Source organism: Myzus persicae, unplaced genomic scaffold (genome assembly GCF_001856785.1).
Source record: "Myzus persicae strain clone G006 unplaced genomic scaffold, MPER_G0061.0, whole genome shotgun sequence".
Taxonomy (NCBI): domain Eukaryota; kingdom Metazoa; phylum Arthropoda; class Insecta; order Hemiptera; family Aphididae; genus Myzus; species Myzus persicae.
Window position 1 is genome coordinate 89,629 of NW_019101784.1, and position 14,004 is coordinate 103,632.

At 27.4% G+C, this 14,004-nt stretch overlaps 1 protein-coding gene across 5 annotated transcripts in view; it reads right to left on the bottom strand.

The window, feature by feature from the left end:
* Positions 1–14,004, bottom strand: part of LOC111030415 (igLON family member 5-like) — a 174,462-nt gene that overhangs the window by 36,818 nt on the left and 123,640 nt on the right. For 4 of the 5 annotated variants that reach the window (XM_022309887.1, XM_022309888.1, XM_022309890.1 and 1 more), the window contains one exon: positions 2,422–2,711. In XM_022309887.1, the coding sequence (XP_022165579.1) occupies positions 2,422–2,711 (290 nt within the window). Of the gene's footprint in view, positions 1–2,421; positions 2,712–2,800; positions 2,854–14,004 lie in introns of those variants that run through there. The other variant, XM_022309891.1, reaches the window with a different exon arrangement.

The window sequence follows — 14,004 nt, forward strand, 5'->3', positions numbered from 1 at the left end:
TCTTGTACTTTATTGAACTACAATTCTGTGTTCTGTACTCCACTTACTTAAACATTATAATTCAGCATGATTAAAAAATGTGTCAAGTATAAACAAGTCCAACAAGAAATCCCGATTAATAACCGACTTGAACAATAGTTTTCACACCACCAAATGAACATCACTAATATAATGCAATAGGTACATACACACTACTAAGAATAATTATTTTTATAATATGTTTAGCCGTTTAGGTAAATAACTACAGAGGTTTAAATACGATGTTGTAGAGGTCTGAAGAATAAGTTAAATAAACAAAATAAAGTATTTGGATAAAAATCGTTCCTATATTTTTATATCGGTGTGTATATAAATTGTTTATTATCAAAAAAAATTTAAATTCTATATAAAAAAACGAATCACATTTATTTTGTCCAAAAAAATTTTGGAATATAATCGTATATTTCTTTTTATTAATTTGGCAACCAACAAGTCAATGATAATGAAATTTAATAAAATATTTACTAAATTTATATATATTATTATGACATTAAACTTTTTAATATTTTATGATAAAAATATTTAATATTGTATTTATGTTTACAAATGTTACAAATGGGTTATGTTCGTTATATATTTTAGAAAATATTATAATATTTTTCATGTGAAATATAAAGATAGAACATTTTTAAGGAACAATTTATTTTGAATAGGCACTAGGCAGGTATATCATAAATTAATAAATTCGAGTGTAAAAATAAAATAAATTTTAAAAATAAATATATTTTGGGAGATAACCCTTACCACACCTTACTATTCATAATCGTATACTTTACTTGTAAGTAAGATTATTCTTAGTCATAATTTGCTTCATTGATTCAATATAATATAAATTGATCACGAAGCGCAGTAAATAGCGTGTATTTAAATAATAACAAGCTTGGTACCTATTTTCCATTTCAAAGACTGCTTTACTTGAATTATTGATAAATCGGGATTTGAAATATACCTTTACCAATTACGACAAACATCTTTAATTCAAACCGATGGTTTCTCATTAAAGTCTTAATAGTGCTCATGATATTAATCATCATAAAGTATGAATTTACCACATTCAATTAGAATTCCAATTGGGTATCTACAAAAAGAATATTATATTAATGGAAGGACAAAAACTAAAATAAACGAAATTTTCTCACTGAACGATATTTCGTGGAACTGTAGGACTGTTACATATGAATTTCTTAAATAATATCATGATGACCTCTTTTAATATTAATACATATTATTACAGTATCAGTTTGTACGTCGTATTATAATTGTTTTCTATAAGGTACCTACTTACATATTCATTTGTTTTGTCTTTAGGAGTTATAGTCTGAATAAACACTTTTTTTGAAAAGTCTAAAAAAAATAATCGAATTCAGAACACGAATGTTACATTATATACTTAAATATATATATTACTTTATAATATTTCATTATCTATAGGTAACATAAAAAACAACATACAATTACTGTTTAAATGTCAATAGATTTATCGATTTTAGATTTACTAGTATATAATATAGACTATATAGATATTTTCTAATTAATAGTGAAAGTTATTAATAAGTATCTTATGTATCTAATGCAAATATACATAATAGATTTGTAATCATATTTTGTTTAAGTTTTTTTGAAAAAAAAAAAATACCATTCAAGCTTTTTGTAATTTTTAACTGAACACGTTTGCTATAATATTATATACCTTTGATTAGGTGGGTACTTTTTTAGTAATATATTAGTTTATACTATAGCACTGTGGTATATTTTAACAATCATTCGAAGGTCTTAAACTATGTTTTCAACCCATTCCTCCAAATTAAAACATATCTTTTTAGTATTTAGCGACATTTAGACAATTTGACAACGATTTTAATCCAGCAGTTAAACAATTTGGTCAAATACGCGTATTATTATAACACTAAACCTAACAAAGAAGGATACAATTTTAAATGTATACGTTATCAAAATCAAGAACTTTTATTGCCTTTTTCCGGAAATCAATTACAATACGTAGTCACACCAATCGTTATTGGAGGGGGAAACATGCAGAAATCTTAAAAGGACTTTTCGTTTAATATACGAAGACACAGTGGCGGTCGCGTCACGTTATTCCGGTCAGTCGAAGGGCGTTTTTAGTTTTTCGTCAAACAAAAACCGTCATCACAATCGGCTCACCGATGAATCGACTGCAAGTATAATATACAGCATAATATACTATAACACTAGAGACGATAACATTTGACGAGGCTCGTGACCGGGATTATCATAATTTATGTTTTACTTATACAGTCGTTGTAATAATAATTACCGTAGCCTTCGCAATTACTATATTGTTTTATTCGTCTTATTATAGTCCGCACATACAACGGTATTAATAATTATAATAGCACTCACCGTGGCCGTGCCGGGTTTGACGGTGGCGCACGGCAGGATCGCAGTGCCGCCGATCTGTGACGTGACAACGGTGCCGTTTTCGGTGACGAACATGTTGTCCGGATTTCCGAGCTCGTTAATCAGTGCGTTCCCCGGGGCATAGTCGACCGCCGATGAAGATCTCGACAAATGGCGTTTGTGGTGGTGCACTCTCTGCTTCCTGCTCGTGTCCGCCGCCGAATCAACTGCCGCCACGGGCCAACCACCGTCTCCGGCATCATTGTTGTCAGCTTGTACTTCACCACTGACGCCTGAAAAACCGAGACAGGATCCGTCAGTCAGATCAAAACGCAACGCACAAATAGCTTGTGTTGTAAAATGTATGCAGATATTATAATACAACAATATGTGGTCGACACTGGGAATGGAATCGTGCAAAATGCAGCAGACTGCAGTTGCGAATTTTCGACGACAATAATATTACGCTTTTCACAATATTGAACGTTGATTTAGTACTTTATAAATGACATACATGCGTACACATAAATAAGAATATAAGACTTATTATATATATTATATTATTTTCATTATCAAATTCCAGGGTTTATAGCATTTAAAATCGTTTAAATATTTCCTTAGAAATGCCCACTGAATACGTTTATAATATGAAATTAAAACGTAGAAATAAAAACAACGATATCAAGAAATACACTTTAAACGTATCAAATAAAAAAAAAAGAAAAATACAATTACACCATCATAATTTATAATAGTTCATTAATGTTTTTTATTATATTATTAATATTTTTTTTTATTTGTATTATTACACCCTATTAAAGTGAAAAACTGTTATTATTTGAATATAAATTAATATAAAATATTCTATTTTTTTTTTTTATATAAACTAGATGCCACAAAATATATGACTTAGTTAATTAAAAATTAACTAAAAAATGTTTGGAAAAATATTTTTGTTACAGTGAAATTACACTTTACATATTTTGAGGACTAACAGATTTTTTATGCTTTTAAATTTTAATTAGTTAATGAAAATTTAAAATATGATAATTTTACCAAATTTAACCATGAATAACAAGAGTAAATGTTATAAAATCATTAAATATACACTAATCAAAATCTATAAAACATGCTAAAACCTCTAGACTTGCAAAATTAAATTTTGAATTTGAATTATCGCTGTATTTAAAGGGTATTTTAATATTAATTTCCTGTGTTTCACTACTTTATGCAATACTGATGACTACGTAACAAAATCTTAAATGTTCTATTACTTATACATTGTTACACAGTATATTAAATTAAATAATCAAGATGTTACTTTTATGTTATTTATACAAGAACTATTAGTACAAAGTGAACAAATATATTGAAACATTTTACAGTTGTATAATCATTATTATTGCAAAATGTTATGAGATCAACGTAACCGATTTTGTTACTTAGCTATCGACATCGATGTTTTTTGCTTTTGGTGCCTAAGTTTCATCACTGGGCATTATAATATTCAATGCAGCATTATATCAAATGCATAATTGCACTGGAAAACTGGCTAATGTGATAAATTGACAATTGATTAAGACAGTCACAAAATAATCTTCAACAATTTGAAGGTTTTAAAAAAAAATATTTTGATATCAAAGCTTCAGTAAAAAGTGTATGTTAATATCTCAGACCTTAAGTTGATGTAATAATTGATTTTATTTATAAATGAGATAGGTACTATATAATTTTAACAGTTAAAATATTTTGCTAATCACTTGTCAATGTTCTGCTCTAATAACTTAAATAAAACCGGATAAGACAATTCAATAATGTATTCGAAAAACTGTTTTATTTGTCGAAAAACTTATATCAACCACAAATCTTGGAGTAAAATACAATATTATATTATTTAAAATACAAAACACTTTGAGCTTTTTATGATACATGTTGTAAAATTGTAATGTGTAATGTGTACTTATATAAATACATATATTTGATTTAATATATGTAATATACATTTTTACACATGCACACACATAAAATCGGACATGAAAATTACGCCAAATAGGGAGTATGTGCGCTACTATTATGCTCTACTTTAATAGCTGCTTCTACTGCTGCCATTGCAGTCACGGGCGATAAAGTTGGTTTTACGATTGGGACGGAACTAATGATGATTGAGGCTTCCACCGATTCTTAGATTTTTTACGCCACACTGTGTACAGCATAATACCCCATATACGATATACTGTACCGTAAAATATACGTTTGGAAACGTACATCATGCGTAAATATTCAGAATCGATGTGCGTGTAAGATTTTCCGGCGTCTATTGTCGACTATAATATTGTCATTTCAATTCGCTTGTCGAAGGATAAAATAACTTTCGTAACATTGTTCGTTTTTCATCTGGATTTTAATTTGTCACAAAATACAACTGCACTTTTATATTCAAATAAAACTGCTGCCATTTGTTAGGGAACCGTATTTTGGTACGAACGAGAGACGCAATAATAATAATAATAATAATAATAGTAGTACATAATACGTACGCATACAATGTACCTCGAGGTATTATTAACAGAAAAGAAAACGGATACAATTTGTAGACATTTGTCTGTAGACTGTAATACAAAACATTATAGAACACCCCAGAGGTGCCCTCGCACCCAAAGGTACAGTTACTCTTTCTATACATAGTAAAACGATAGAGTTATCAAAGTTACCGCTGACATTTCAAAAAGTTATGGCACCGTGGGAGTGTGGGACGTTGTTCATTTATTTATTTTTCACTGTCCACGATACATTATTTACTTAACACACCGCAAGTTTTATTTGGGTTTGTAGGAACTAGGTATATTATAATCAACCCCATGGAGCCGAATAATAAGAAATACCATGTATTGTCAGCGTAGTTATTGTAATTAAAATGACAACCAATTGAATATTTCATAAAATCTTAAAAATTAAAAAAACATAATGATAAACGAACACTGCATAAACTATGGTTCTTTTTAAAATACGCGTTTTATTATACACTCCTCTATAAAATATTAAAATAGAATAAGTCTATTCACTAATCGTATTTTGTAATATATTTATATGAGTTAGGCACATTAAGTTATTTATACTTTCAAGTACCCATTTGATAGCTTCATATCAATGTACCTATATATAAGTTTATTAAATTATTAATCTCAAACAATGTTAATATATTGATTTATCAAACAGAAAACTAGTTTTGCCATGTATTTAATGCAATTTATCACTATTAGAATTTAACGTTAACAGATTCAATTATTTTCCGCAATAACAAATTATGTAAATGTACGAGCATAATAATATTTCTAAGGAGAATACATTATTTAGCGTATTTGCATTTTTATCCAGAGATTAATATTGTTATTAGTATTTTCTGAAAGTCATTTGACACATTTGTTACGTTAAACTACTATTAAATATAAAGTATTACATGTAACATTAAAATGCAACACGTGGATGTAAAAACGTATTTTAAATTAAAGTTTAAAGTGTTTGAATTACAAGGCAGTTCCTATTTTTAAGTTTAATTTAGGTGAAATATTGTAGTTATATTATATTAATATTTTTAAAAAAAACCATTACTTGTGATATTTTGTGTACATTAGATTGGCCAATATTATTCTTTAATTTGTAATAAAAAAATTAATAATCTTTGTATTTCCAACACAATATAAAAAATGCAAGGCAAGTAACCGCCCTACAGTAACGTAGGCACTGAGTGTACCTCTTCATTGAGTGGGTCACTGTAACAGATGTGCTAAATTTGAGTTCAATTATAAATCATTGCATACAAAAATTGACTTGTCAATTAATTATTATAATAACTTATTTTCATATCAGTTGTATACACTAGAAAAAGGCAATAATATACCTAATACCTATTATCAGCCTAAATGTTATGAAAATGACAATGTATTTATAAAATAAAATAAAATAATAAGAATATAATATGTAAATATTTTTAATCCACACATAAAATATTCTTGAATTAAAATAAAACAACTAAAATCGTTATATCTTTCGTTAAATCTTCATCGAATTTCGTTCAAATTGGAACTTGATTTTTTATTTAAAAAAATTAGGGTTATGTATTTATTAGGTTATTTGGTTCTAGTGTGAACTATTAATGAAAATCCTTGGATTAAATTTTCAAGCTTCTACTATATAAATTAAACACTTAATTCATCTATAACTACAAAATTATTTGCAAAATTTCATGATTTTGACTAATTTACTAATTTTGTCAAATGCCAATAAAATGAATCGTGGCTTTTTATCTTTATAATTTTCCAATAAGTATAATAAAGCTTATAATTACAAGGTCCCTCACCATGTATCTCTGGACACATACTAGTTGCGGACAAATTATTTTAGGGCAATATTATAACATAACAAGAGGTTAAAAATATGTGTGTCTTGCAAAAATGCAATCGTTATTTTTAAAATTATTTAAAGTTACTATATTATATTATTATTTAAAGTTTTAAATTTTGTGGCAATAATGTGATTATTATGTTCAAGATTATTGTCTATTTCAACACCATGTGTATCAAATTTTAAAAATGCATTACACCTTTTATTTGTACACGCCCACCGTTGAATTTCATTTTTCATTATGCGATGAAAACGGAACTTAAAACCGTCAACCACACGTAACTCTTTAAGTTTTTCACTATACATTTTTATACAAAAAAATTGGAAATAAACGAACAGAAAGACGACACTACGACAGATAAGCAAGCGAGTAAGGTTGTCGATAAAATGATTAAACATATTTTTTAACAGTCGTTTCAAAAGCGCCTGCACAATCTTATATGCTGATAAATAATATATATATATCGTTAATATTGAACAGTAATTTCCCAACGTCCACAATCGTTAATATCAAAAATAAAAATTGGACATTTGTCCGCAATTCGTATCTTATATTTGTGTCCGCAATTCGTATGTTACCTTTTTAGATTTTGTCCGCAACTCACATGGTTTTTGTCACTTTGTCCGCAATTCGGAAACACCGGTATCTCTATATCATTACAAATTTTTCGACCCATTAAATATTTTTTTTATCAATTGCTCACGGACAAAGAAATAAAAAAAAATTCGAAAATGTAAATAAATAAAAAAAATAACATGTAAACAATTTCTAATATAGAAATTCAGTAAAAATTGCAGGCATTTTTTGTTATTGAGCTTCACTTTCAAAATAAAATTGATTTAGTTAAAACCTGCTTTTCCGTAATAATATCATTTTGTTCTTAATTTTTTTTTTATCAAGTTGGTGTATCCAATTTCCTAAAGAAACCATCCTTAAAAATTTTTTTGGCTATTTATCATGTTTACTGAAAAAAAAAACATACATCATTTTAAAATCAACTCATTTCACTCAGAACCTGGAATATTTTTATTTAGACTTTGAAAAGATAACAACCGTATTAATATACTTTAGTTGTTAAGATATTACATTAAGTGCACCTAACATCTCCAGAGGTGTTTTAAGATGTTTAATTGTCAATGTTAAAGTATTACATATTACTTATATAATTTACTATATAGAGTATTACAATAATATATTAAAAAATCGGTATTGTAATTGATTTCTAATAATTTTTTTGGGTACAAAAACCAAATATCTAAGTATCTAAAAACTAAATAATTTATGAGAATTTATAGTTTTTTTTTTTAATTTAAATTTATCCATTGACCATTATTCTCAGAATCAATGGCCATTATGGATGATTCATAGTACCATGGACATATAGATTACATAACACGCTTTTAAAAATGTATGAGTATTTATTTGTTTTTGTTTAACCATAACAATAATGTAGGTAAATTATTTCTTACGTATTAAGCTACTTATACAGAATTGTTTCCAAAAAAATATTTGCACTATTGATGTTTTAGACATTAGACATGACCTGTATTGATAGTCACTACCTATTTAAATTTGTATTTCAAGACCATTCAAATAAAAAGAGATAATTATTATTTATTGTAATTATTAAAAATTGACTAAAATCGAGTACTTGAACACAAACCATAAGTCACATCAAAGACTAAAAAAAAAAAAAACAATAACAAATATTGTATACTCACTGCATAAATATTAATTAAGTAGGTACTATGAATATGTACTTTATAGTAGTAGTAAAAAAATAAGCTTTTGAACATCATATAGTTCTAGAGTACAGATAATTTATCAAACTCTGTATGATCAATAATTATTAGGTAATTATGATTGGACATTTTAAATAGGTATGTTTTCTGCCATGTTTTTTTTATAGAACCGTATATTCTTAACTTATTACCATGAATTATAATGAATATATCTAGGTATCTAATTAACTTTGTTATTATTATTGTATGTTATGAATATTTACGAATTTTTTCATGAATTTTAAAATTGAATTAGTTATTTTTCAATACATAATTTTTTTTGCTTATATCACCTTTATGTTTACCACATTATTTATTATCAATGATAAAAAAAAAATTGGTTTGCTTCTAAATGATAAAATAGATTAATAGTTAATTGTGTATTAAAATATCATAATAATGATCTAATAGTCCAATAATTGTAGTCGGCTACCAAAAACTACTAAAACTATAGACCAAACTATAATTTAATCATAATGATATGCAGGAAACCGCAAGCTGTGCCATTAAACCAAAGTGACTAAAAAAAAAATACGTTATAACCCCAAGACCTGAAAGTTATGATAGTTAATGTTACCTTTTGAAGCATAAAATGTTTGTGTTATCGACTGTATGGATTATTTACATTTTATTTAGACCCTAATGTATAACTTACAACACCTATATACAATATATTGTACTCTATTCTCAATTTTTTTTTTTTTAGTTCAATTTAGATATTAAGCGTTTTTTAAGCTATCGGAAAAAAATAGAGTGAGAAAGAACGATACGGATAAGAGGTTGCGAATAAATAATTCTAGGTCGTGAATGGAGAAAATAAATCCTTTAGGTAAAAGGTGTTAATGCGGTAGCGGTCTCCGAAGGTACGGCGCCGTGATCTAATCTAATAAAATACGAGTGCCCTTCTCTGCGTCGAATGCACTGAGGGTCAGATTCCATTTCTCGGTCCGAAGAAGCGCACCCGCGTGCATGTAACAGGAGTAAGGGAGGGAAAGAATGAGAGAGTGAGCTAGAGAGAGATAGAGAGAGAGAGAAAGAGAGAGAAAGAGAGAGAGAGAGAGAAATAAATAAACGTGGAGACACAAATACATACCCAAAAGAGACGACTATTTTTCCATCTCTGTTGCCATTTGGAAAAAAAATGAAGGGACACAAAGTAGCAGAAGGAAAAGACGGTATAAGCTCACCGAATCCTGAATTATGTCAACGACAGTGGTTTGCTATTTATCAACTCGCGTCTCTTCTTGAACACAGCCCCCAAAATTTGGGGCAGCGTGGTGGCAGTGCCTGTGAAAACACCCCTTTTATTCGCCGGTCCATTTATATGCAAATCACTTGCGAGTAGAGAATCCCGGGGTCGGTTTTTGTTTGTTATTATCATAACCAATGCAACAACAAAATCAATTCAGTGACAAAGTGACTATCTAAAAACAAATTTCGCAATTAATGATTTTTTTCTTATAATCTTGTTACTATTCGAATGAACACTATACGATGCTGTTAAACCCGAATCGCTTATATTAAACTGCGTTTTTAATTGAAATTATTCGATCGTAAATTCAAAAGAATGACGACCAATACGAGACTGTTCCATTCCTTAAGTGATTTTATTATTACGACTCTGCTTTCAATATTGTCTGCACAATAAAAGAAAATGACACAAAATCCGTATACACAATTCTAACAAGAACTGAATAAGTTTAAATTAGTTAGTTGTATATTTCTATGTTTTTAAGATAGAAAATATAAATTTTATCTAATATGTGAAACTGTAAGGAATTATACAACTACAACATGAATAAGTAAATTTTCACTCTATGAACATTATAAGTTACTCGATAAGTAATTTTAGTTACTTACAATAAAGTACATAATATATGCAAGCTTGAAACAATTTCAAGAATAAACATAAAGTTCATGTTGATGCGAAAATGGTTTACATTATGTGTATTTTATATGATTTATTAAGGATGTAGATTATAAAGTTTGTAGTCTATCTAAATAGTATAATTTATAAAGATGTGTGTAATACTTTGTAAGAAGGTGTAAAATTAATTAATAATTTCCACCAAAAATGATACCGTATTATTACATTTCTAAAGTAATGATATACCATTAAACACTTTTAAGTACTTGTTTACACTGCATCTATATTGAATGTATAAACTTACAGAGATTTCTAATGCATAATACCTTGATTAACGTTTATTTCTACTTAACAGATGTATTAATAAATAATATTGAACAACAACGAGTTATGGAATAACCCAGGATTAAGAGGAAATAGGAAACTATGATAAATCTGCTACAAATAGGGCATACATCCATGACACACAACCATCTCATGACAAGAAAAATCCACCCAAACGTGAAAATTGCAAATGGCCTACGCAGTCAAACGCTGAATGCCAAAAATACGAAGACACGAGAAAAAAAACAAAATATTTCACAACAGATCGGAGAAGTACTTAGACTATACCTACAATCAACTACCAACGTCATAAAATGTATAAAGAAATAGAATCAAACAACTTAATTTAAACCACGAAATATCACAATGTAAACACTGCAACATTTTAAACTAATTTTAAGCTAATGTCAAACTAATGACCCAAGCAGCCTTAGTTTTGTGTAAAGATCAATATAAAAATAAATAAATAAATAATAAGTATACAATTCAAAAATATATATTTAAGGTTATATACTAATAACATAAATCAAAATACAAATAATATTTTCCAATACAGCTAATCATTTACAAAAAATTAAGGAATTTCATCGGGAATTATAATAATGATATTTATTTAGCAAATCATTTATAATAGAACATAAATAAAACAATCAATATTTATTATACAAAATTAAATAATGTTATCCAATGACTGTTTGATAAAAGTTTTTTTTCAATTTTATTTATTTGCATTTTGCAAACATTACAACATTATTAATTATTGAATAACTTTTTAAGGATTGTGCTTTAATATTACATTTGAAATTATTTGGGATTATTTATGATTGAGATAGAAACGAATGACGTTTATATTTTATAATGAGCAACAATTGTTTTGTAAAATAAAATGGGCTTATATGTACTTTATAACTATCAATATTAACATTTAAATTTACTATCCCTATTATGCTGTTTAGAATGAATACAACTACCATCAACGGTCAAAATAATCAAATATTGTGAATTGTAATATTTTGCTGAAAAAACTAAAAGGCATCATTTGAATAAAAGTTTTTTGTTATGAATTATAATATAAAACAGTTTTACGTAGGTACACTTGTCTTGGATTCTGAGTGGATAGTTTTATTTTTTATTTTTATTAAATGTAGCAGAGCGATACACTGAATTTGGATTCTAGTCTAAATGATACTATTACCTCAGTAATTTTTTGGACTTGCTAAAAAGTTTTACCCAATGTAAGGAATAACTTCCGACAAACGTAAAAAAAAATGTTTAAAAAAACACAATCATGGTTCTAGAGAAATTTCTGAAAACGTGGCTTTTACAAAACTTCATATTGTTTTTGAATGCTACAATTTATCATATTACTTTCAAACTTAATATCGTAACGACTAAACACATTGGCTGACAAAATAGTCGAAGCCTTATAAGTTACAAGTGTCCATAAACCGTGTTTTTGTGTTTTTTCTATAATTTTTTTTTAATTTTCATCCCATGTTAGACGTTTTATAAGAATTGATCAGTTAAATTCAGTAGGTAACTTTTAGTATGTATGCATCGCTTGGTTCAATTAATGATAGTGTTGAGCTGAAAAAAAATACAATTTGTATGCCTATACTTACCCACATTCAATATAATATTACCCAAACTAATATGTACGTTTAATCATAATTACCTCTTATTGTTAAACAGTACCTATATTATATTACACGTGTTCCTTCTAATTGGTGTTGGTTAAAAAATAAGATTTTTTAATATCATCTATATTTTAAAAACCCAGTCTGCACCACAATTACAAGAAATATTAATCAGATATTCAATCTGTTCTAGCAATCTACACATTATATTCATACATGTTTCTTTCCTACTCATGAAATACAATAATGATAAAAATATTAAATATTAGTAAATATTAGTTACCACGTAAATAAGTTGAAATTGTTTTCCACAAATATTTTATAATGCATAGAGCAAAGTTCATTGGATTTCGTTTACGATGGCCGATGGGTAGCCAGGTAAGTTGAAAAATTACTAAACATTTAATGAATCAATAGTGCTTCCACAGTGAAAATGTGAGTGGCCTAATGCTCATGATTGGTTCATTATATTTTAGTAAACCATTAAATAAATAATTTTAATTGTATGCAACTAGACATTTGCATGCAGCTTGACGTACATACAGGTAGGTAAATTTCCTGCTGTTACCGATTATTTCATAATTACAAATTACAGTGGATTTCAATACTGCATTAAAACTAAGCAATTTAAACTGTTTGTTGTTGAAAAAAAAATCAATAACATCTTTCTCCTGCTTCGAACAACTTAAGTATTATCTACATCAAATGTTCAAATAACGACTACATGTAAACACTCCATACCTACAAGAGAGAGGGTTTACATAATTTAAGGGTTTTTTGAATAACAAATATACACGTTCTCGAAAACCAATAGCTGTTTCATTTTATTTTAACAGGTGATATTTAAAGATTTATTCTTTTGACGTTCGATTTATAATATAATTATTTATAGTAGCATACATTTAATATGATATAATTTATTGTTTTTACATAGTTAAAATATGTCTTCATTATTATAGTTTATTTTATTTTTATAGTTTTTAGAATATACCTATAATGTTATTTTAATTGGGAGATTTTAATGAGTTTGTTCATTCAAGTAGAGCGTTGAATGAATTGGTATGATTGCTTGATAAATAATCTTAGACATATCAGATGATACACTATTTTCGATTAGAACCATTATTTGTTTACAACGATTTATCATTGAATTCATATTCAACACATTGAATTACATTCGTTATTTACTCAATAACGAGATATGCTCGACGGCAACTTATTATAACAGAGCAACTTCCATGATATTGTGTTATAATTATTGTGCGAGAAACTGGATTTCTGGACATAAAAGTATATCTCGTACAAAAGGACAATATTGTTGAGTTAATGGAGAGAGTAATGCGCCCATTGGCAGCTGTTACATATATTTTTAAAATTATTTTAGACCATTAAAAACCTTTTGTTATCTGTTAAGTTTTTATTAATACTTTAAATTAAATAAATTATTAATTTTCTAAAATGTCTTTGTTTTTTAAATTATATGACATTGTTGAATAATGAGTTTTATTTCTAACTTTGGTTAACATTTTAACATATTTTATGGTTATTATACTTCTGTTATAAACATCACAGGAA